This window comes from Salmo trutta, chromosome 12, assembly GCF_901001165.1.
Source record: "Salmo trutta chromosome 12, fSalTru1.1, whole genome shotgun sequence".
NCBI lineage: Eukaryota > Metazoa > Chordata > Actinopteri > Salmoniformes > Salmonidae > Salmo > Salmo trutta.
Window position 1 is genome coordinate 68,137,660 of NC_042968.1, and position 24,782 is coordinate 68,162,441.

The 24,782-nt window shown below is 42.3% G+C and overlaps 2 protein-coding genes and 1 pseudogene across 2 annotated transcripts; all 3 read left to right on the forward strand.

Annotated features, from left to right (window-relative positions):
* Positions 1-1,513: 1,513 nt before the first annotated feature.
* On the forward strand, positions 1,514-9,839 carry tmc2a (transmembrane channel-like 2a). The gene is made up of 20 exons (XM_029766700.1): positions 1,514-1,597; positions 1,770-1,808; positions 2,115-2,556; positions 2,848-3,000; positions 3,252-3,342; positions 3,443-3,524; positions 3,705-3,811; positions 3,909-4,007; positions 4,241-4,383; positions 4,607-4,754; positions 4,950-5,138; positions 5,388-5,567; positions 5,885-6,043; positions 6,153-6,281; positions 6,417-6,484; positions 6,686-6,925; positions 7,125-7,250; positions 7,459-7,537; positions 8,487-8,607; positions 9,417-9,839. Exons 1-20 carry the CDS (start codon positions 1,558-1,560, stop codon positions 9,650-9,652), a joined length of 2,871 nt encoding a protein of 956 aa, XP_029622560.1. The 5' UTR covers positions 1,514-1,557; the 3' UTR covers positions 9,653-9,839.
* A 2,822-nt stretch (positions 9,840-12,661) lies between these two features.
* On the forward strand, positions 12,662-17,166 carry LOC115202604 (annexin A1-like; annotated as a pseudogene).
* A 694-nt stretch (positions 17,167-17,860) lies between these two features.
* slc30a5 (solute carrier family 30 member 5) lies at positions 17,861-23,947 on the forward strand. The gene is made up of 16 exons (XM_029769282.1): positions 17,861-18,278; positions 18,584-18,706; positions 18,802-18,868; positions 18,979-19,064; positions 19,187-19,274; positions 19,399-19,486; positions 19,604-19,680; positions 19,811-19,981; positions 20,150-20,444; positions 20,599-20,807; positions 20,982-21,139; positions 22,271-22,400; positions 22,575-22,833; positions 23,007-23,233; positions 23,448-23,576; positions 23,678-23,947. The coding sequence occupies exons 1-16, from the start codon at positions 18,208-18,210 to the stop codon at positions 23,846-23,848; spliced, it is 2,349 nt and encodes a 782-aa protein (XP_029625142.1). The 5' UTR covers positions 17,861-18,207; the 3' UTR covers positions 23,849-23,947.
* Positions 23,948-24,782: the final 835 nt, after the last annotated feature.

Genomic DNA, 24,782 nt, shown 5'->3' on the forward strand with positions numbered 1-24,782 from the left:
AGTGTTTTTTTTTCAGCACAGACTATACATTCCTTCTGTCCTGTCTGACATTTTTACATATATACTTTTTTCACAGTTTTTGTGATTGTAGTTCATCCCGAAACCACTTTTTATATATTTATATATATATATATATATATATATATATTATTATTATTTATTTTTTTCCCCCATTAGTCAAAACTTGCCCATTGATTACAATGCATTATGAAAATGTGTCCAAAGTATGTTTGAAAACACTACAAAACAACTCCTACTACATCAGAATGCCATTCTGAATGTTTCTGCACAAATGAATATTTTTTAAAAGGTTCCACTGTCCCATAAATCCATATTTCAATACTATTTTTGTTGTTGTTGTTATTGATGTTGTAAACAGCATAATTCAAACATGACTCAGCAAAATATTTTTAAAAAACGATTTTCTCTGTAACAAAACAAAAAACGGGTAAACTTCCCCTTAAAGTGATATTAGTGCATCCTCCAGACTAGAAGCATTAACATTAAATACTCATGCACAATTCACGGCAGAAATGCATTAAATATTGATTTAAAATCATCGGAGTAATTTTGAAGCACGGAAGTTTTCAGACTTAGAATGATGACTACGTTGGCATGAAAGCTGTTGATGATGACCTGGGGGTTTACTTTTATCATTGAAGGTGGAATCCTTTCTGGAATAGTATTGGTTGGAAAAATGAGATTGTAATATTATGATTGCACTTAAAAAAAAAAAGATACTGGTTGCTATGTTTTATGCATGTGTTTTCTACTTGACAGGGTGGAGGAGCGTGTGATGGTGTAGTTTTGGCTGTGGAAGATGAGCTCCTCTTCATTATTTAATGGGGGCCGACAGGCTCAGAGGTGTGCGCTCTGTATCTTTGTGTGTGTACTGTATGTGTTACTACACATACCGCTGTACATTCTCACTCCGTCATTGTGGGCAATAGCTCTCCAATATTCTGTAGGCATTGTATCAATAGCAAATGTAATATGTGTCTAATGTGTTTGAGGTTTGCCTAATGGGTCTTGAAAAGGAAACCTAAACCTTCATTAAATCTTTAAGGCTGTTCGTCTTGGTCTGTGTGTGGTCATGGTGTCTGATGTCCAGACGAGTGAGAGTGTCTCTAACTGTTTAAATGTCCTTGTCCTTCTGCTGCTATACGGACCGTAGAGAAGGTCTACTCCCTTAACCTTCTGTCTGACACAGATGCTGTCCACTGAAATGGTTCCTTAGGTTCCCTATGGGGGTTCTCTGGGTTTTATTTAAGAAAACCAACACCAGATCATGCTGGAACTTTTTTGTTGTTGTTGCTGTGATTAAGTTACACACTCCTTGATGTCTGAAGCTATGATATCATGTTATTGTTTCCAGAAACAATATAACACCTATGGAGGCAGGTCACATGCTGTAGTTGTCATAGTGATGGGGAGTTAGTTACTAGAGCGAGGTACAAGTCCCAGTAGAGCTCTGGCTCTGTGTACCTGGGGAGGGGTTGGTGCATTCAGTCCAGTTAAAGTCCCAGTACCTTCAGAGAATATCTCACGCCAACCGCCATGCCTAGGAAGAGTGATGTGGCGGCGAAGATTGAGGATGGTGAGTTGGGATTCCGAATCTCAGTTGTTAATGTTTTTATGCTCTGGCTTTGAGGTGATATGAAGACTTTATATGAGATGCAAATGCAAAATTCCTTTATAGATTCATGCTGGGCCATTTTAGAGATGTTTGAATGAGTGGTGGACATTTATTTGTTTGCGTTGTCATTCAGTTGGAATCGAGATCGATGGGGACGTGAGTGACAGTGAGGGTAAGCGGAGATGAGTTCTCACCTGACCCGTATAAAACAGAGCTTATAGTGGTGTCTTTCTCTGTGAAGAAGGAGGACAGCTACTTACACCGGTTGTTAGAATGACCTGATATTTAAAAAGCTTCAGCTCTATCTGTACTAGTGTGTTTTTTTACATTGTACTAAAAGTGTATATTTTTGCATGTGTTGAGCTATTGTGTGTGTGTGTTCTCGCGCATACATTCTTGTGTGTGTGTGTGTGTGTGTGTGTGTGTGTGTGTGTGTGTGTATGTGTGTGTGTGTGTGTATGTATATATATATATACAGATGACACCAGTCGAAGGAGAGGGAACAGAAGACCGGCAGCTGGCAGAGGAGGAGCCCGCGGCAGGGGCAAAAAGCCAGCCGATGAGGATGATGAGGACGAGGAGGAAGAGGAGGCCCCCAGAAACCGCAGAGGAGCCAATAAGAAGGCTGCTAAGTCACGTGACACCGACGATGAAAGTGAGGATGACACCCCCAAGAGAAGACAAGGAAGAGCAGCAAATAAAGGAGCAGCTAACAAAAAGAAAGGAGGAAAGGCCCAGGACAATGACGAGGACAGCGAGGAGGAGAAGGGGAACAAGAGAAACAAGAAGGGAGCCACGGGAAAGAAGGGGAAAGAAGAGGAGACCAAAGATAAGAAAGGAGATGCCAAAGGGAAGGGCAAAGGAAAGGAGAAGGAAGACGAGAAGGACAAGAAGAAGAAGAAGAAGAAGAAAGAGAGCAGGTATCTTGAGTGGAAGTCAGGGCCCAAGATTCTAAACGTAGTACTAAACAGCACAGGAATCGAAATAATGGGTCAAATACCTTATTGAACTGTATTATACAATATTTGCTACCCTTGCACCAAGAGAAATAGAGGGACATCCTTTCTAACCATCTTCCAACTATCTCTCTCTCTCTGTCTCTCTCCATCACTAACCTCTCTTTCCCTTTGATCGCTCTCTCCTAACAATCTGTCTTCCGCTCTCTCTGTTCCACTCTGTCTAACTTCCTCTATCTTCTATCTAACTCCCAGCTCAGACACAGACTCTAACACAGACTCAGAGGAAGAGTCCATGTCAGAGGGAGAGATGGAACGACTGAAGGAGGAGGTGGAGGAGAAGAAGAAGGTCATAGCTATTATGAGGAACAAGCCCTGGCGAATGAAGAGGAGGCTGGTACATCTGAAGTAATGAACGAGTTGACTGATTGCACTCGCATAGGCTACTGGAAAAATTACATATGCTGTCAGGATGAAGTTGAGATACACTTTCAGATAATAATTAGCTCTATTCATTGATCATAGCTGTGTTTTTTTACCCCATTTTAAAGTTTGTTCTACACCTCCTGTCAGGATTCTTTTCCTATTTTGTTAATTTTATAAATTTATTTGAGCTTGACTGTAGCTGTTCTGTTGCTAACCTTATGATTTGTTCTCAGAGAATGTCAAGAATTTGTGGATAAATTTGAAGGGGCTCTGGGAAAAGGAAAAGGCAGGAAGTTTTATGCCTATAAAGTCATGATGACGAAGGTATGGAACCATGAGCACAATATATGCTTTTCTGCCACTTAGCTTTTTGTGGTTGTCAAAATGCAAGGCTATAATAATGATTGCCTTTCTTTTTCGCCAGAAATGGATCAAATTCCAAAGAGATTTTGAAAATTTCAAAACGACTTGCATACCATGGGAACGAAAGATAAAAGAGGTTGAAAGTGAGTTAGTTACCTGATATTCCGTACCTTAGAAACACCAAAATACTGAAAATATTCCTGAACACAGGTCACAACACAAGATAAAGTAATATACTGAGCTGATTGTCAAAGGCCAGTTGAATGACAGCTGAGTGCTACAACCTAGTGAAGAAACCCTATAGGTCACTTCTCTCCTCTCAGGTCACTTTGGGTCCTCAGTTGCTTCCTACTTCATCTTCCTGCGCTGGATGTATGGCATGAACATGGTCCTCTTTGGCTTAACCTTCGGACTGGTTGTGATCCCAGAGGTAAAACCGCCTCACAAAGAGTTTTAACACATAGATACAACTCTAATGTATACTCTAGCAGTCTATCAATCATTATTTAAATGTTTTATGGCTCCAGGTTCTGATGGGACTTCCGTATGGATCCATTCCCAGAAAGACAGTGCCCAGAGCTGAGCAGCCCACTGCTCAAGACTACTCTGTCCTCATGGACTTCAACGTGGGTTAAAACATGCAGTCGAGATAGGCTACCCTCTATTTACTCTGCATGAAAGCCTATCAAATATTACCATGTCAAAGAGTTCAGGCTCATATGATGTGAGGATATTTCATATTGTACTATTTAAATGATCAGTATGGGTCTGTAGACACCCGTGAAGATCAGAAGACACCGTTTATCGGTACACTAGAAGAGCGCAGTTCATCACTTGCGGTCACTTCTTTCTCTCTCAGGGGTATTGCAAATACTCAGTCCTCTTCTATGGTTACTACAACAACCAGAGGACCATTGGGCTGCTGAAGTTCCGCCTCCCACTGTCTTACCTCATGGTAGGAGTGGGGACTTTTGGCTACAGCCTGATGGTGGTGATACGAACGTGAGTCACCACCCAATCCCCCACCCATAAAATATGATCCCATGTCACACATACGTCAAACACAGCTTAACACATCAAGATAGACCCCAGGAAGAGTAGCTGCTGCTTCTGCGAAAGCTAATGGGGATCAAAATAAACAAATGAATATAAATAATTTTGTTTGATCTGAAAATGGATGACGGCCTTGTTACTTCGCCACTGTGGTTCATGTATGTTTTGATAGAATGGCTAAGAATGCTGACGTGGGAGGAGGGGATGGAGATGATGGGGAGTTCACCTTTGCCTGGAAGATGTTCACCAGCTGGGATTACCTCATCGGCAACGCCGAGACGGCTGACAACAAGTACGCCTCCATCACCACCAGCTTCAAGGTAACCATGGAGACGTGTGTACTATTTTAGCAACTTCATCACAATGTCTGATCTTTTGAATGATGTTCTTCTGAGTATTTGTTACTGTATTCAATCCAGTATAATTACATATATTATTTCCCACTAACTACACAGCACCACTTAAACATGTTAGTGGCCCATAAGCTACGTGTCTTTCTGTCTGACTGAGTGCAGGAGTCCATCGTGGATGAGCAGGAGAACCAAAAGGATGAGAACATCCACCTGAGGAGGTTCCTGCGTGTGCTGGCCAACTTCATGATCATCTGCTGCCTGGGAGGAAGTGGCTACCTCATCTTCTTTGTGGTGAAGAGGTCCCAGGAATTTGCCAACAGGGACGACCTGAGCTGGTACGAGAAAAACGAGGTAATGCTTGGAGAACGGTGTTGATGCCAAGTACATCCTTTGAAACCAATGGAATCCGTTTCTATTTGGAATAAATTATAGTGATATTATGTCATAACAGTGTAGCATTTTTTATTATCTCATTCATTAATGACTCAACAAACTTCCCTCTCTAGTTCATCACCGAAATATGTTTGATCATATGGTGTTGTGTAAAGTGGTGGTGTAGTGGAGAGATGGTATGATTCCTCCCATTGTCCCACTGTGTAGTTGGAGCTCATCATGTCCCTGTTGGGCCTGGTGTGTCCTCCCCTGTTTGAGACCATCGCTGAGCTGGAGGAGTACCATCCCCGGATCGCCCTCAAATGGCAGCTGGGGCGCATCTTTGCCCTCTTTCTGGGAAACCTCTACACTTTCCTGTTTGCCCTGTTCGATGAGGTCAACAACAAGGTACAGTAAGGCTGCCTCACACTACTTTAGGCCACTACCAGACGTTACCTCCTTCTTGTTCATCTTAAATCTACATTGAGAGCGGGATCACAGGATCCTTTTTGGGATAATAAGAAAGCGTCAACGAGAAGGATAAGGTTTAATACTGGGACGGTTGAGTTACATATTCTGTAAACAACGCAGTGCATCCTGTAGTGAGGGATTGGTTTCACACTTAGGACTGATGTTCCTCTGAGAGATGCATTGTCATTGGGATGAATGGGTAGTGCATTGTAATGGATGACCTGTGACTCGATGGCTTCCTTCCTTCTACTCAGCTTGAGGAGGAGGTGTCCATTAGGAATGCGTCCATCTGGGCCCAGAAGGAATACTACGCTAACTTCACCCTCTACAACAATGACACGGACACCACCCCGCCCCCCATGGACCCCTCTGATGTCATCAGGGGGCCATGCTGGGAGACCGCCGTCGGCATAGTACTGACACCTTACTGATATCCTCATCTCTGGTGTGATATGGTCATTGTTTCTGTTGTATGCAATGTACCTTTGTGAAGCCCTGTCTGTGATGTTCATCATGTGACAGGAGTTTGTGAAGCTGACCGTGTCAGACATCCAGGTGACCTACCTGACCATCCTGATTGGTGACTTTGCGCGGGCTGTCATTGTCAGGTTCCTCAACTACTGCTGGTGCTGGGACCTCGAAGCCACATATGTACGTGCTCCACTGGTCATTGTTACAAATGTCTTATCTTGTCTACTGGCGGGGATGTTCTAGAGGTCTACATTTTTGTTGCCAGGCAGAAGTTTGAACCACTGTTTGTGATATGGATTTTCTCTCCCTCTGTAGCCATCGTATGGAGAGTTTGACATCAGTGGCAACGTTCTTGGTCTGGTCTTCAACCAAGGAATGATCTGGTAAGAGATATTTCTATTCTGGTTGTATAATATTCCATATTCCCTTCGCTGACACCCTGTGTGTGTGTGTGTGTGTGTGTGTGTGTGTGTGTGTGTGTGTGTGTGTGTGTATGTGTATGTGTATGTGTCTGTGTCTGTGTGTGTGTGTGTGTGTGTGTGTGTGTGTGTGTGTGTGTGTGTGTGTGTGTGTGGGTCTTTCAGGATGGGTGCATTCTATGCTCCAGGGCTGGTGGGGATAAACGTCCTGCGTCTCCTCTCCTCCATGTACTACCAGTGCTGGGCCGTAATGGCCACTAATGTGCCCCATGAGAGGGTCTTCAAAGCCTCCAAATCCAACAACTTCTACATGGGCCTCCTCCTTCTCATCCTCTTTCTCAGTCTACTACCTGTGGTCTACACCATCATGACTTTGCCACCCTCCTTTGACTGTGGGCCATTCAGGTAACACACATACACACATGCATGTTTACTGTTCTGTAGGACATACACATTCACAGAGGAGAATCCCTGCAAATGCACTCACATCTCTACACATAAACACAGACAAACAATATACAATATGTAAGGACACATACCTGTAGCTACATACTCACAAAAAAAAAAAACACAAATACAGACACACATTCTGTGATCTCCACAGTGGGAAGGCCAAGATGTTTGATGTCATCATGGAGACGATAGACCTGGACCTGCCTGCCTTTCTGGGAACACTGATGGGCTACGCAGCCAACCCTGGCCTCATTATACCAGCTGTGCTACTGATGGTGTGAGTAGAAAAGTATATAGCCACACACACACACACACACACACACACACACACACACACACACACACATATATATATATATATATATATATACATATATACACACACATTATATATATATATATATGTATATATATATATATATAGATATCTATTAGGATACTACATATCTACATTTGTAAACAGATGGATATGTACTTCCCCACAGACTGGCTATCTACTATCTGAACTCGGTATCTGAGGCGTACCAACATGCCAACGCGGAGCTGAAGAAGAAGATGCAGATGGTTAGTCTGACGGTTTTTCAAATTAATTCAGTCTCACTTATAAATGTTATGTGGTTAATATATACACTACCGGTCAAAAGTGTTAGAACACTGTTATGTCCTGACCATAGAGAGCTCTTATTTTCTATGGTAGAGTAGGTCAGGGTGTGACTGGGGGGTTGATCTAGTTTATTTATTTCTATGTGTGGTTCTAGGTTTGATTTTCTATGTTGGTGTTTTGTATGATTCCCAATTAGAGGCAGCTGGTAATCGTTGTCTCTAATTGGGGATCATATTTAAGTAGCTGTTTTTCCCACCTGTGTTTATGGGATATTGTATTTTGAGTTAGTGCACGTAGCATTCTCTGTTAGTCACGGTTCGTTATTAGTTTATTGTTTATTTGTTTTTGTCGTTGCTAAGTTTCACTTTCTAGTAAATAATGTGGAACTCGACATTCGCTGCACCTTGGTCCGACATTCATTATTCCAGCGAACGTGACAAACACCTACTCATTCAATGGTCTTTATTTTTTTTACTATTTCCTACATTGTAGAATAATAGTGAAGACATCAAAACTATGCAATAACACATATGGAATCATGTAGTCACCAAAAAGTGTTAAAGAAATCAAAATATATTTTATATTTGAAATTCTTCAAATAGCCACCCTTTGCCTTGATGATAGCTTTGCACACTCTTGGCATTCTCTCAACCAGCTTCACCTGGAATGCTTTTCCAACAGTTTTATAGTTTTGATGTCTTCACTATTATTCTACAATGTAGAAAATAGTAAAAAAATAAAATAAAATAAAAACTTTAATGAGTAGGTGTTCTAAAACTTTTGACCGGTATTTAAATAATATTCACTTGCTCTTGCTCGTTATCATCTATCTATCTACATGTATATATCTATCTTTCATCTATCACTCTCACACACACACACACACACACACACTCTGTCATTCTTTAGGCAAGAGATGAGGAGAAGAACAGGAGGAACAACACTGAAAGCACAGACCAGGTCATGAAGGACCTGGAGGACCTGCTCCCCAACCGCTCTCTCTTGCCCCCAGCTCCCCCACCAGAGACAGGTGGAGGTGAGCATCATACCTTCACTTCAAATGTGTATGAAACCTTAGCTCCGATAGTGCAACACAGGTGATCTTGTTTGACCTGATGTTAAATATGGCTGAAATCAACGATATCATGAGCCCGCCTGGTCTCATAGACTAGACGTAACATGGTAAACGTAACTCCGGGGAAACTCAAATTAATATGATATGTTCTGTTTGGTGTGGTTACATAAACAGAAAGTTACTTAAGGCAAAAACAAAAATAGGGTGGTTGGTTGGTTGGTTGGTTGGGGTGGATGGGTAGGTTTATAATGCAAACATCTAGCAACCCAAAGGTTCCGTGTTCGAATCTCATCACGGACAAATTTAGCATTTTAGCAACTTTGCAACTACTTACAACTGTTGTCTACTTTGCAACTACTTAGCATGTTAGCTAGCCATTTCCCTAACCTTAACCCTTTAACTTAACTCCTACCCTTACCTTAACCCTTAAACCATAGCTAACGCTAGCCACCTAGACAACGTTAGCGGTAACCACCTAGCCACCTAGATAATGTTAGCCACAACAAATTGGAATTCGTATCATATCATAAGTTTAGCAAATTCGTAACATATTGTACAATGTGCAAGTTGTAATTCGTAACATATCATACGAAATGTATGATAGACATCCACAAATGAATACATACCATACGAAACATAACATATCATACTAAATGGAGTGTCCTGGATTTACTATGGTACGTCCAGGTTGCATGAGCAAAAATATGGTTGTACTTGTTTAGACTTTGAAGCAATGCACTCCCCCCTATGTCTTCCCTGACCAGACAATAAAGCAGAACAAGGTGGAAAGTCTACAAAGGTGAGGCCAGGAACTGCAGGCAAGGATGTGAACCTGCAGAAAGACGTGTCCCTGTCATCACCAAATCCCAACGCTCGAGGCGCAGTGACCCGCCCACCGGGTCCCCGGGGGCCTGGACCTCTGCCTGGAAATGGTCAGCAGGGGCCAGGAGGGGGACCAGGGCAGGGACGGGGGAGAGGACAGCCACCTCCAAGACGCTAGCACCCAGAAGAAAAATAAAAGTCAAGATTTTTTATAAATCTAACAATTGTTTAACTAAAGAATTTGCAAATGTATTGAATTGTACAAGAAAGTGTTGGATTTGAGCTACTAATTGCTTAAGAACAAATTCACGTTTTGGATTAGGTTGGGGACTGTACACTGAGTGTACAAAACATGAAGGACACTTGCTCTTTCCATGACATAGACTGACCAGGTGAATCCAGGTGAAAGCTATGATCCTTTATTGATGTCACTTGTTCAATCCACTTCAATCAGTGTAGATGAAGGGGAGAAGACAGGTTGAAGAAGGATTTTTAAGACTTGAGTCAGTTGAGACATGGATTGTGTATGTGTGCCACTCAGATGTTGAATGGGTAAGACAAAAGATTTAAGTGCCTTTGAATGGGGTATGGTAGTAGGTGCCAGGCGCACTGGTTTGTGTCAAGAACTGGGTTTTTCTGCTGGGTTTTTCACTCTCAACAGTTTCCTGTGTGTATCAAGAATGGTCCACCACCCAAAGGACATCCAGCCAACTTGACACAACTGTGGGTAGCATTGGAGACAACAAGCATTGGAGACAACATGGGCCAGCATCCATGTGTAGGGGGGCAACTCAATATTAGGAAGGTGTTCTTAATGTTTTGTACACTCAGTGTATAAAGAGATATACAATTATTCAACTGCTATTGTGTCTTTATTGAGTTTGCCTCGTGTTTGAAACGGTTTGGAATAACAGATTTGGAACGGTTGTGTTTGGAACGCTTTGGGAAAACACATTTCAACCTTTTATTCACATACTGTACATGCCTACTGGCTTTGTATTTCACTCAATGAATCTGACTTTGACGTAACATTTTGTTAACACAACACGTCTTCATGGTATGTCGTGAAATGCTCATCACTTTTATTGTGTTGGAGGAGAACATCAGACATCACCGCAATCAAACCCACTACATAACCACTGATTTGCAGCATTTCTGCTTCTTACTGTAATCTTTAACAGAGGCACTAGTATGCTAAATCTGTTGTGGTTGAACAAGGTTCGCTTGAGGGATAAAATGTTGTCAGGCTCTGAGGGGTTTGAGAAGTGAATGGTGGAGACACTGCAAGGTGTGTTGTTGAGTAGTGAACAACACAATCAAGACAACTGCGGCTCAGGACAATCTCTTCAGGTGAACAGGTGAGATTTTCTAACATTCAAAGCAAATTAAATTGTATTAGTCACATGCGCCGTATACAACCGGTGTAGACCTTACAGTGAAATGCTTACTTACAAGCCTCTAACCAACAATGCACTTACATTTTTTGTACTTTTTTTTAAACAAACAAAAAGGGTGGCTGGAGTCTTTGACAATTTTTGGGTGCATGACACCGCCTGGTATAGAGGTCCTGGATGGCAGGAAGCTTTGCCCCATGTACTGGGCCGTACGCATTACCCTCTGTAGTGCCTTGTGGCTGGAGGCCGAGCAGTTGCCATACCAGGCAGTGATGCAACCAGTCAGGATGCTCTCGATGGTGCAGCTGTAGAACCTTTTGAGGATCTGAAGACCCATGCCAAATCTTTTCAGTCTCCTGAGGGGGAATAGGTTTTGTTGTGTGCTATTCATGACTGTCTTGGTGTGCTTGGATCATGTTAGTTTGTTGGTGATGTGGACACTAAGGAACTCGAAGCTCTCAATCTGCTCCACTACAGCCCCGTCGATGAGAATGGGGGCGTGCTCAGTCCTCCTTTTTCTGTAGTCCACAATCATCTCCTTTGTCTTGATCACGTTGAGGGAGAGGTTGTTGTCCTGGCACCACACGGCCAGGTCTCTGACCTCCCCTGTGTTGAGGATCAGCATGGCGGATGTGTTGTTACCTACCCTTACCACCTGGTGGCAGCCCGTCAGGAAGTCCAGGATCCAGTTGCAAAGAGAGGTGTTTAGTCCCAGGGTCCTTAGCTTATTGATGAGCTTTGAGGGCACTATGGTGTTGAACACTGAGCTGTAGTCAATGAATAGCATTCTCACATAGGTGTTCCTTTTGTCCAGGTGGAAAAGGGCAGTGTGGAGTGCAATAGAGTGCATCATCTGTGGATATGTTAGGGCGGTATGCAAATTGGAGTGGGTCTAGGGTTTCTGGGATAATAGTGTTGATGTGAGACGTGACCAGTCTTTCAACGCACTTCATGGCTACAGATGTGAGTGCTATGGGTCTGTAGTCATTTAGGCAGGTTACCTTAGTGTTCTTGGGCACAGGGACTATGGTGGTCTGCTTAAAACATGTTGGCATTACAGACTCGGACAGGGAGAGGTTGAAAATGTCAGGGAAGACACTTGCCAATTGGTCAGCGCATGCTGACCAACGTCCTGGTAATCCGTCTGGCTCTGCGGCCTTGTGACCATAAGGAACGTATAAGAATTATTGATGCACTTGTGCTCATTCTCTTTAAAGGTGCACTATGCAGAAATCGTTCCACCATTTCCTGGTTGCTAAAATTCTAATAGTTTGCCTAATTTCAGGTTATGTGACAAAACAAGCAAGTACAGTGTAGATAGTCATTGTACCATCTGCAAAATATATTTTCCAGAACCCAAAATATTGTATTTTCAGCTGATCTACCGCTTCTTAGACTTGCTTTCAATGAGAATAACATATCTATAACTCATATTTCTATGTGAATTTGGTCAAGTCACAAAAAAAGTTACGAATTGAAGCTTTAATTATAATTCTGTTTATGAAATTGTTGGTACCACTTTACATTACAGTTGCCCTTATTGTGTACTTATTCCAGTTAGTACAGTGTAACAAGTACACTGTAATTATACTGCTATTACTTAGGATTAGGTTAAGGACTAGTGATAGGGTTAAGTTGATTGAGATAAGTACAGTGTAACAATCAGTAATTACAACACCTGTTACACTGTACTTACAGGAATTCTTTTCCCAGATACAACTAAATTCCGAGCTGTAAAGATGGAAACAGTCGCATCAGCTGTAGAGATGGAAACAGACATAACACCTGGAAAGATGGAAGTCACCTCACAAATGTTTGGTAAATTAAAGCCTGTATATTATGGAACAGTAGCCCAATATCCACACTTAAGTGCTAGTGGCGATGCAGCAGCTCTTGAGAAAGCCATTGAAGCCAAATGTAAGAACACCATGTATCAGAATACTCCAACCTCCAAGCCCCCCCTCCCGCTGGGCACAGACGTCAGTTCATCGTCCGATTTTGATTTACATTTGGTTGCGTTGTCAACTAACATGAATTCAACGTGAAATCAATGACAAATTCCACATTCACATCGATACAATAATCACCTTACATTTTTTGGTTCAAATTATGTGGAAACAATGTTGATTCAGTTTCTGTCCAATGGGCTTCTATTTCTATTTAATTTGAATGTTTTATCCTTCAACTATTCACTCAGTCGGTTTTGTTGCGTTTTTATTATCAATATCGCCTCTACAGGAGTGGATGAGGATGTGACTACGACAGTTCTGGTGAAGAGGAGCAATGGGCAGAAACAACAAATCAAAATAGTCTATGAGCAGTCTTCTGGGCATATGAGTCACAACATTGTCCCCTCAGCCAATCCCCACTCCTAACTGCCCCTTACACATCTCATCCCCTCTAACTTGTTTCAGGCTCTGACTGATGACCTGAATTCAGCACTGAAGGATGTGGTTTTGGCCCTGCTGATGACCCCTGACTAATTTGATGCCCACCAGATCAGACAAGCTACTAAGGTAAACAACGATACAGTTTTTTGGTATATTTGTACAACTCTTAGTACAAAACTCCAAACTAGGCACACTTGTAACACAGCCAGTCTTTCATTCAAAACTTGTCCTTGTGCAGTCATTTAGATTGTAAACATCTCACCACACAACCATTGATTAAAAATATAAGTTTATTGTGAAATGTAATGAGAACATTTGTTGTGTTTTGGTGATTAAACCATTCTATATTTTCAATTTAGTCATTTTAACTACCAGTTCATCCAATGTTCATCCGTTACGTGTTTAAATGAAATTTAAATTAATTTAGCACGCATTCATTTGCATCAAGCCTGTCTTGAGCATTTGGCCATACATTATCATTCACATCACTGTGAATCTCATTGTTCATGCATCGCGGAAAAAACCTTTTGACTTGGCGAATCCAAGCTTGACGTTGGTCTGCATTGATGTTGTCATAAGCCTTGTCTATTGCCAGAAGGAAGGTGGCAAGCTCCTGGGGATGGTGATTATCCATGCTGAAAAAAAATAAAATCCTTAATAGGGTTGAGGACAGAAGAGTATGGGGGCAGGAACAGGGTCACATATCGGGGATGGGCCCCAAAACCATGCCTGAACCCCCTCTGCATGGTGGAACCTGAAATTGTCCCACACAATGTCGTCGGTGACCCCTCCACCTTGACAGTCCTGCTCAATTTCATTGAGAAACAATGAAGTGTGCGGCGTTGTAGGATCCAAGTAATGACCTACGTTCTACCACATCATCTTCAGAGATAGCTGCGCACATGGAGATGTTTCCCCCACGTTGTCCAGGCACTTGGACGGTTGCCCATTGGCCGATGAGGTGCCGAGTTTTGGCCAGGTTAAAGCCCGCTTCAAATATATACTTGTGATAATTCACAGCAGCATCAAGCACTATCACCCTCTAAATATATTTGTTAGTAATTTTTACAGTATAGTTCCAATATGATATTGTGAAGTAACGTGTACATCAAATAGTAACAGTAATACGGTATACATGTAGTGAATACTCAGGGAGAAAAAGGTGTAGATTCACGCGCAGATCACAGCAGATGTTTTCAGGAATCGTGGTCACAGCCAGGCAATGGTCATACACAGGTAGGCAAACAGGCAGGTGAATCAAACCTAGGACTGAAGGCTATAACTGATTCTCACAAACGAGCTAGGAAAAGGCTTAGCAGAGTCAAAACGAACAATCCCTCACAAAAGCACAAACAGAATGAACTGAACTAAATAAGGAGCTGATGAGACCAGGTGAGTAACTAACACAGGTGAAATCAATGAGCAAAAATTAAAGACAGGGCTCCGTTCAAGAACACAAAGAAACAGGGCTATGTTCAAGAACACAAAGATACAGAACACAAGGTTGACTAAGAAAATAAATACAGAACCTTACAATATAGTGCTGTACCTGAACGTACTCGGCCCGCAGTTGTTTCACCCAGTTGTTGTTTCTCGCAAAAGGCACAAGGTAAATGTGTTTCATAGATACCTGGTGCCTCTTCGAAAGGCAGATGATTGTTGTTAAGCTGGTGGATGCCACATTGGTAAAGGTGCCATCGGTCTCCTCAATGGCCTGCTTAATTTTGAACAGCCATATGTCATTGCTGGCTCTCACCATTTCCACCACTGCCCACTCCTGCTGGTTGGTCAGCACACGACCACAGGGTCTTCTGTCAATTCTGAGGGTAGAACAGTGTATACTGTCAATAGATCATACTGTAAGAACACAAACATGTTTTTTTTACTGTATGTAATTTACTGTAATGTCATTTACTGTAAATGTAATGATAAAGCAGAGTGCATATTCTGCAGACTTACTGGTTTTCTTGGCAAAATGTTCTCATGATCGAATTGACGGTTGATCTTTTCAGATTGGGGTGAATTAATCTGGCAGCCTCTGCCATGGTAAGGCCTCTGTTTACCACATGGTCAACGACAATGGCCTTGACTTTAGACACAAGTTCCCTGCCGTCTGCCTACCTCTCTCTGATACCCACCTCTTTGACGGGGCCCATGCCCACCTATTTGACCTCTTTGACGGGGCCCTTGTCTACGAGCTCTTTGATTTCTTCCTCCCTTGCTGTCTTTCCTGCTCCATGTTGAAAGAAATTGCAAATGTTCACACACACCCTTTTATTTGGTGACCAATTGTGGTTACCACTATGTGAAATCAATGGTTATTATGTATCATACATGTCATTTAGATGTTTATACTTTACAAACACACATTTAATTTCCGTAGTTCTCAAAATCCATATATAGTAGACTATCCAGTTAAAATATATTGGTTTACCAAACAGTTAAGTGATTAACCATTAAGCGCAATCGGATTAAGTGATGGTCAAATGTATTTAAACAAATGAGAAGAGAATCATATGAAAAGTATTGTGAGCATTGCATTGTGAAACATTCAGGATATTATCATGTACTGTAGGACAGGTCTATGCTCAATTGCTATTCGATATTGTTCTTGTTTTGTTCAATAGCGTTTGGGCACAAATTAGGATATTCTGGTTGAAATTCTGGCATCAAGGTCAAACGAGGAGATTCGTCAGATCAAGAGGACCTTCATGGATAGTGTGAATATGTGTTCATTTCAAGGTCGAGTGTAAGGATGTATTGAAGTGTTATAAATGTCTCTCTCGCTTTCTTCTACAGAATACCAGAAGGACTTGGACAAGGTCATTAAATGTGAGACCAGTGGAAACTTCACCCCAGCAATTCTGGCCCTTCTAAAGGCTGACAGGAGTGAAGACAGTGACGTGGACATCGATCTTGCCAAAAATGGTGCAAGGGTGGGATTGCGCTCATCACAACCTTTAACACCATAGTTGATGCAATAATATAACTCCATGATAATGTCTGGGCACATAGTCAGTCTCTAATGGGGTACAATTGTTTCCTAGGCTCTCTTTGAGGCAGGAGAGAATACCAAAGGGACTGATGTCGCCGTCTTCATTGACATTCCCGCAGCAGGATTCCCACAGCTTGCCAAAGGTAAGGCATATTAATGAGTACAAACACACACAAACACACAGAAGGCCTGCAGAGTCTCCAAAATAGCCAGGTACAAAATCACTACATAGGTTCCAACACACAACAGAGATCCAAACACACCCAGACAAACAGGTGTAATGTAACCACACACAAACAGGTCACACATAAAACGGACACACAGAAAGAAAGATTCTCAAGACTCTGTGCTTAATCATGAATGAATCAATGTATATTTTTATCTCCTAGCATTCCAGAAGTATTCTGATTTCAGTGATGTGGCTTTGCCCAAAGCACTCGACCTGGAGCTGAAGATTGAGGACTGCCTCATAGACATTGGTGAGATCATCTCCACTATCATGATTGACACATTGTACTCTATTTCTGTGATTTATATTCAACTGATATGTATGATAGTGTAGTATAGTGTCTGCTGCAAGCCTGCTTTCTTCTTCTGTGTGTGTGTGTGTGTGTGTGTGTGTGTGTGTGTGTGTGTGTGTGTGTGTGTGTGTGTGTGTGTGTGTGTGTGTGTGTGTGTGTGTGTTCATGCGTGTGTGCGTTGGTGCTTACCTGTATTAGATGGTGTATTTGGTAAAGAAATATAAAGACATAAAACTCCTCTCCAGGGCTACGGTACGTGTGATGAAACTCTGATCAGGGTGCTGCTGAGCCGCTCTGAGGTGGACCTAAAGAAGGTGATAGAAGAGTTTGAGACCATGTACAAAAGAACCCTACAGCAGCACACCCTGGTGAATTACACAACACAACACTAAGTGAGAATCAGGAGAAAGTTGGAGATTGATTTTTTATAAAATGATGTTGACATTAACTCATTACCCTGTTTCCTTTGTGAAACAGGAGGACACAAGGGATATTATGAGAAAATCCAGCTTTTACTGTGCGGACCTCTCTGAAGACTGTACATATCAAATGTTCTTGCATTACTAAAATAAATAAAACATATTGAAAATATTGAAGGCCTACCTGTTTAAAAATAGCTGCATACATAAAGCATAGATAAGAGCATGACAGCTTGTGCTGCCTTCATATGTGGTTTGTTTACTAAATAAGTATATTGGAATTATGTATTCATAAAACTCTTTGTAAGAGCAGTAATCAATTTATCTTTTTAGGTATCCTACAATAGTATAAAATATGTAATCCAAAGTCTAAATATAAAACGTTTTGGGGAAAGGCTATAATTTCGCTTTGGTTGCACAAAGCAGAACTGATGGGAACTCGGACCTGGGAACTCTAGTACGTTCAAAACCCCTGGGAACTCGGAAAAAACAAGCTCCGACTGAGAAAAATCGATTTGAACGGTCATCCAAATCGGAATTCAATTTGGGAACTCGGGCCTATGCCTAGAGCTCCGACTTTCCCACCTGAAGATCACTAACGTCATGATTATACCTCGTATTTTTCCGAGTTCCAAGTTGTTCTGAACGCGGCATTAGGTTCGGGAATTTGTGACGTGGAAACGTTTACAGTATCCGGAAGTGTGGCCGCGACCATCTGGGATGGTATTCCTTTCTTTGGAAGCAATTTTACAAATAGTTTATGATACCATATTCTTAATTATGCCGGATATTTCAACGGACATGGTCTGCATCTGTATTGTAAGAGGGAGGTCTTGCTAACTAGCTAGCTACGATGTCTTGTTGAATTATATGATAAGCTAGCCGGCTAGCTGGCTAACAACAGCTACTATAGTAATCTCTTTGACACAACTTTATAAGGCCAACGTTCGCTAGCAACCACCAGCCTGGTCGCATGGATCATTACATTTGTTGAATTTCAGCCTAGCTATAAAAATGGATGACAAATACAGCAGCAATGTACTTTCCAGTGGACAGCTTGGCAGGGTTGAAGTACCGAATGCCAGGTAAGCCCTCTAGTAACGTTAAATTGTTGTGGTTAGGCAGCTTAGGTTAGCTGTAGCTGAGAAATGCTCAAGAGAGAACAGAGTTGAGCGTTGATTAACTATATATCCTGTGACGATTGTGCCAGATTAGTTGATGAATTCAGAGTATTTGCTTGTATGTTCTGTTCAATGCTAGCCGACGGGTAGAAGTGAGGCTGTTGTTTCCATCATGGCTGTGTTTATGTCACTGATTGTCATCACTAGTCTTCCCTAGCTAGTTGGGCAAGATCATGTTCTGAGATTGCATTTGTTATTCTGTCTTTCAGGCTAACCAGGTACATAGTGTTACTGCTTGTGTCCAAGGTGTTGAAGGCACTTGGGATCTTTGAATCATATGACCTCCTCAAAGTTGTCCATATTGTTCAGTTCATCTTCATACTAAAATTGGGGTGAGTAGCTCCTGGTTACCCTTTTCTCCTCCGATTAAAATATGAGTTTAGTCTGTTATGTATGGAAAATACATCTGTCTCTTGTTCCTGTGTAGGTGTGCAGTGATTTTGGTTTTCTTCCAAAAACCATTCTCTTCTGGGAAAGCAATTTCAAAGAGACAGGTATGTTTTTGCCTTGCTTTCAGGTCTTACTCGGAGACACAAATAATGTGTCATAGACAGCATGTGCACTCCAGGAGTAATCACGTGACCCTCACCCATCTTTATTGCAGTGGATCAAGCTTCTCAAACATTCGGTCATCAGCTGCATCATTTCCCTCCTGGGTTTCTTTGGTCTCACTCTCTGTGGACCTTTAAGGTAAGATGTCATGTCATCAGTGTGACCGTCTGATTGAATGGAGGATTTGGTTTCTTGATGTCATTACTTGTACGACCTCAGACACTCCTTGATAAGATCCTATTTTTTCCCTTCTTGCTCAGGACGTTGTTACTGTTTGAGCACAGCGATGTGGTGGTCATCGCACTCCTCAGTGTTCTATTCACAAGCTCAGGAGGTGGCCCCTCCAAGGTAAGCACACATGTGCATCTGTTTTTTTTAATGTTCTTTCCAAACACTCTTATCGATCTTCATTTCAATGTCTTCCAAACCCCTGTGGATGTTGTGAATGAAAACATGTCTGTTTGTGTTGTAGACCAGAGGTGCTGCTCTCTTCATTATCGCAGTCATCTGTCTCCTTCTCTTTGACAATGATGACCTCATGGCAAAGATGGCGGAACATCGTATCCTTTCTGAAATGCATGATAGAATAGTGGTATACAAGTGCATTTTTATTCTCTGAATGGGTGATCATAATGTCTAACCTCTACAGTCTTTCCCTTAATAATATGCTCTTCCAGCTGAAGGACACCATGACAGTGCCCTCACTCATGCTCTCTATACTGCTATTGCATTCTTGGGGGTAGCAGATCACAAGGTAAGGAAATCAATCACAAGTACAGTATTTGCTTGTCTAGTGGATGTAATCTTCCCTGTGCCTCAACTCCATCTTCTCTCCTTTCTTCACACTTTGAGAAATGTTAAGCCACTAATGCTCTCTCTCTCAGGGTGGGGTTGTGTTGCTGGTGGTGTCTCTCTGCCTGAAGATTGGCTTCCACACAGCTTCCAGGAAGTTGTCTGTGGAGATCGGGGGAGCCAAACGCCTCTACGCCCTGGATAACCTGGTCTCCTCCATAGTCCTGCTGCCCTGGGTCATAGTGCTCTCAGCCACCACAGAGGTAAGAGATGGAGAATATGGGAAAGCACAGTTCTAAGGCATCTATTAATGCAGGTTATCAGATCTTTTACAAATATTTTGTCTCAGTAAGGTTAAGAGCCCAAACAATTGGGTATTTGTTACTGCATAAAGAGTACAAAGTGCCTAAATTGTGATTCTAAATCTCCAGAGCAAGGTAGAGTCATGGTCGGCTCTAATCCTTCCATTTGGGATGATCATCTTCTCTGTGATGATCCTGGAGTTCTATGTAGAGTCCATCTGCATCACCAAGATGGAGGCTCCCAGGTGTGCCCGCTACGGCTCCATCTTTCTCTTCCTCAGCGGGCTGCTGCTGGCCAACTTCTGGACTCACCCGCTGACGGAACAGCTCCGGACCATGAGCAAGACCCCCCAGCAAGAGAGCACAGAGACGGAGCACGTGCTCTCTGGGGGGGTGCTGGTCAGTGCAGTCTTCTTCATCATGGGTGAGTGAGAGTACCGGCAGTAGTAATGACTGACTTCACGGTGGCTAGACAGTTTTCGTCAGAGTAAGGACTGTGACATTAAGTAGTCTAACTTTCAGGTGGCATTCATTGAGCATGTCATATAGCGTAAATCCCCCTCTCTCACTGTTTTCAGCGGACAGCATCTTGTCGTCACCATCGAAGAAGGGTCAGAAGGGGACCTTGGTGGGGTATTCCCCCGAGGGAACGCCTCTGTATAACTTCATGGGGGACGCCCTGCAGCACACGTCCCAGTCTCTGCCCCGCTTCATCAAAGACTCCCTCAAACAGATCCTGGAGGAGTATGATTCCAGACAGATCTTCTACTTCCTCTGTCTCAATCTGGTAAGCAGGTCCTCAGGTATGAGAATACACAGGACTGAATATCAGATGACTGGACTGGGTGATCTAGACTTGAGAATTTCAGTACCATGTCTTATCTACAGAGCTTTTTGTGGTGGCTAAAAATGAATATTAGTTGACTAAATTGCTTGTTACTTCTTGTTTTCCACGTTCCAGGCTTTCACGTTTGTGGAGCTCTTCTACGGTGTGTGGACCAACAGCCTGGGCCTGATCTCTGATGGCTTCCACATGTTGTTTGACTGCTCTGCTCTAGTGCTGGGCCTCTTCGCAGCTCTCATGACACGCTGGAAAGCAACCAGGATATTCTCTTATGGGTAAGCTCAGTAATGGAAATAAGCTGCTCTAAGAGGTATTGGACGTAGGGCTGGGCGATATGGCCAAAATCTCATATCCCGATATAAGTAATTTCATATAACCAAACGTATCACGATGTAGCACATTTTCTGTAAATTCAATGAATAAATAGTTTATATAAAATGACCACATGTAAAGGCCTATTTCTTAATACATTTTGAGTTATACTCAGCAAATAAAACGTACTTAAATGATTATTTCTCCTTTTATTTAGAACCATTGTGCAAATTTTCAATTAATAATGTAACAAAATGTATGAAATCTAAAAACGTAAATAGAGAACACTTCAACTACAGTTGCAAACAAAATAAATATATATATAAATAAAAAATTGGGGGGAGGCTTGCCTGTTTTGCATGTTATTTGGGCATTAATACTTGTCACTTATCAATTTGCATTTGGGTCGAGTGTTAGCGCCAACTCACAAAACCCCCGTTTTTCGACCGTGTAAATTGGGGCCATGTCTTTGCAGATGTAAGTTGTAACGGCAGCTGTTATCTCCTTCCATCTTCGTGATTCTTTGCCATATGGTGTGCCGCGGGCAAAAGCCTCTTGCAACGTCTGAGTCGGGGGTTTGTTTTGAGCACTCGACTGTACTTTTTTGGGTCTCGTCCGTAGACACTCTGTACTGTTTCCCATGATTCTTGCGTAGGTGGTAAAAGAGGTTAGTGGTGTTTGAGCCTGTTGTCGGGACCGGCTTGCGGAATATTTTACAGCGGACGGTTTTCTCGCCCGCGTCAGACTTTTGATACCCAAACCACGTCCAAGCGACCGAAGTAGCTCCTCTTTTAGGTACGAGCTCCGTGTCTACGTGCTCTGTGTCACGTTCACTCTCCTCCATGTTTGTTTGTGTTGTAAATTTCCTTCCGCACGAGTGGAAGAACGCAAAGCATCGTCCAATTAAAAATATTGCCGTAAAGAGTGTGATTTGCGACACAACGAAATAAACGATAGAAGTTTTTCTATCGTCGCACGATATATATCGTCATATCGCCCAGCCCTAATTGGACGTCTTCATTCTTATCTGGAGCTATTATTGTCAAGTTGAGAAATTCAAATGTGATTGATCAATGTTCTGTTTCAATTTGCAGATATGGCCGAGTTGAAATTCTCTCTGGATTCATCAATGGCTTGTTCCTCATGGTCATAGCTTTCTTTGTCTTTGTGGAGTCGGTCACACGACTCGTAGACCCTCCCAACATTAACACAGACATGTTGACAGTAAGTTAACCATGTCTACAGCTTCTCATAATGCCTGTTTTTATGTTCATCATGTTAACATTTGTATCAAACATATTCAAGTTTCTCTACCTAATAATATGTAGGTTGTCCAAAAGAGTTTAAATAAATGTTTATCTGGTAACCCTGATAACACAGCATCTGTGTTTTCCCCAGCCTGTGTCAGTTGGAGGGCTCCTCGTCAACCTAGTGGGTATCTGTGCCTTCAGCCACGCCCACTCCCACGGTGCCGCTAAAAGCAACTGTTCATCACATGATCATGGCCACTCCCACGGGCATGGGCACAGCGAGCACGGGCACTCTCATGGGGGACATGGGCACGGTGGAAACGGGCATGGGCAGAGCAGTCATGGACACAGTCATGGAAGCAGCCATGGCCACTCCCATGGCGGGGGCATGAATGCCAATATGAGAGGTGAGTGATCCACATTCTAAAAACTGTTCATAATTCCTTGTAGAGCTGAGCTGAAGAGAGGTGTTATGAATGTACGTCTAAATTAGGTGCTCATTTGCTCTTCGTTGTTTTCAACTGTATGACGGACCACAATCAGTGTTTAATCACAGCTATAAATGCGTATTTTTTCCCAGGTGTCTTTCTGCACGTGCTGGCTGACACCCTGGGCAGTGTTGGTGTGATCATCTCCACAATCCTCATTCGTCAGTTTGGCTGGTTGATCGCTGACCCCATCTGTTCCCTCTTCATCTCCACCCTCATCTTCCTCAGTGTCATTCCGCTGCTGACAGATGCAGCCGAGGTCCTCCTCTTGAGGACGCCTCCTGAACATGAGAAGGACCTCAACATCGCCCTGGAAAAGGTTGGATAGCAAAACCTCTACTGACGTCGTAAAGTAAATCAAAATTGAAAGATTGTAATTAAATACATTAGATTTGTGTTCAGTTGATTGATAGTGTTTGAAGAGCGGACCATACCATACAATGAATAATCATGTTGGGTTGATTGATATTGTTTGAAGAGCGGACCATACCATACAATGAATGATTATGTTGGGTATTTTTGTGTTCTTTCAGATTGAGAAAGTAGAAGGTGTGCTGTCTTACCGCGACCCTCACTTTTGGAGACACTCAGCCAGTGTCATCGCAGGAACGATTCACCTGCAGCTGATGTCAGACGTTGTAGAGCAGAGGATCATACAGCAGGCGAGTGGGGGAAAAAATGTTCTGGATTATTTTGGGGGTTAAGTTAATTGTGTTTTTCATGAATAATACATCTCAAACCATTTTCATGTTGTCCTTTATAGGTGACTGCTATTCTGAAAGATGCCGGGGTCAATAATCTATCTGTCCAGGTGGAGAAGGAGGCCTATTTCCAGCACATGTCTGGCCTCACTACTGGATTCCATGATGTTCTGGCAATGACACAACAAATGGAGTCCATGAATTATCTGAAAGATGGAACATGTATCATGTAACTTATTCTGTGGTACCAAATCACATTTTTGATTTAATTTTTTTTGCATTTATGTGTGTGTGCGGTTCATGTGAAATAAAAATTGAATATATAACTTTTATCATAGTTGGACCACAATTACTGTCTTTATTATGTTCTTCGATTATTCCACCTCCATTTTTTCAGAAGAGTAATTATGCACTAGATATTTGTCTACTGCAGAGCCTGATGTGCCTCCAGAGCACATTTATGGGATCAGAGGTTAACACAATATAATAAATGTGTGTTGTATGGTCATGATGTCCTGTTTCCTACATGACTAGCACAAATGCAGTAATAAGAAGACCGTAAATAGTCAAATAACAGTGCAGTACAAGTGTATACTTTATTACATAAAACGCAACTGTGATGGTGGAGTTATCAAAGAAAAGCAGAGCCAAAATCAAAGGTTTTTAAAGAATCTTTGGGGAAATTAGCAGCTGATGGTGCTCCTAGGGGCGGCACGTAACCTAGTGGTTAGAGAGTTGGGCCAGTACCGAAAGGTTGCTGGATCGAATCCCCGAGCTGACAAGGTCAAAATCTGTCGTTCTGCCCCTGAACAAGGCAGTTAACCCACTGTTCCCCGGTAGGCCGTCATTGTAAATAAGAATCTGTTCTTCACTGACTTGCCTAGTAAAATAAATAAAAAGGTCTTTGCAAACACATAATTCATTACATAGTAGAAAACATCAACAAACAAAAAAACTAGTTGATAAACCGTAATTAAGTACAATAAAGTGCCTTTGTTTTCAACTGAACCAAAACGTATTTTTCTTATAAGGAGGCGGAAGTCTTAAAAACAAGATGAATCCTGTCGTCATTACTGGTTGTCCTAGGAACGCATTCTAAGCGGCTGCGTATCATCCAATCAGATGACAACGCATTTGGGAACGCAGCGAATGAGATTCGAGTAAGCC

Coding starts and splice junctions, on each gene's coding strand:
- tmc2a (XM_029766700.1), top strand. CDS start 1,558: ATGCCTAGGAAGAGTGATGTGGCGGCGAAGATTGAGGATG. Junction 4,384..4,606: donor CTGATGGTGGTGATACGAAC/GTGAGTCACCAC, acceptor ATGTTTTGATAG/AATGGCTAAGAATGCTGACG. Junction 4,755..4,949: donor CCATCACCACCAGCTTCAAG/GTAACCATGGAG, acceptor GACTGAGTGCAG/GAGTCCATCGTGGATGAGCA.
- slc30a5 (XM_029769282.1), top strand. CDS start 18,208: ATGGATGACAAATACAGCAGCAATGTACTTTCCAGTGGACAGCTTGGC. Junction 20,808..20,981: donor ACTTCCTCTGTCTCAATCTG/GTAAGCAGGTCC, acceptor TCCACGTTCCAG/GCTTTCACGTTTGTGGAGCT. Junction 23,577..23,677: donor AGCAGAGGATCATACAGCAG/GCGAGTGGGGGA, acceptor TGTCCTTTATAG/GTGACTGCTATTCTGAAAGA.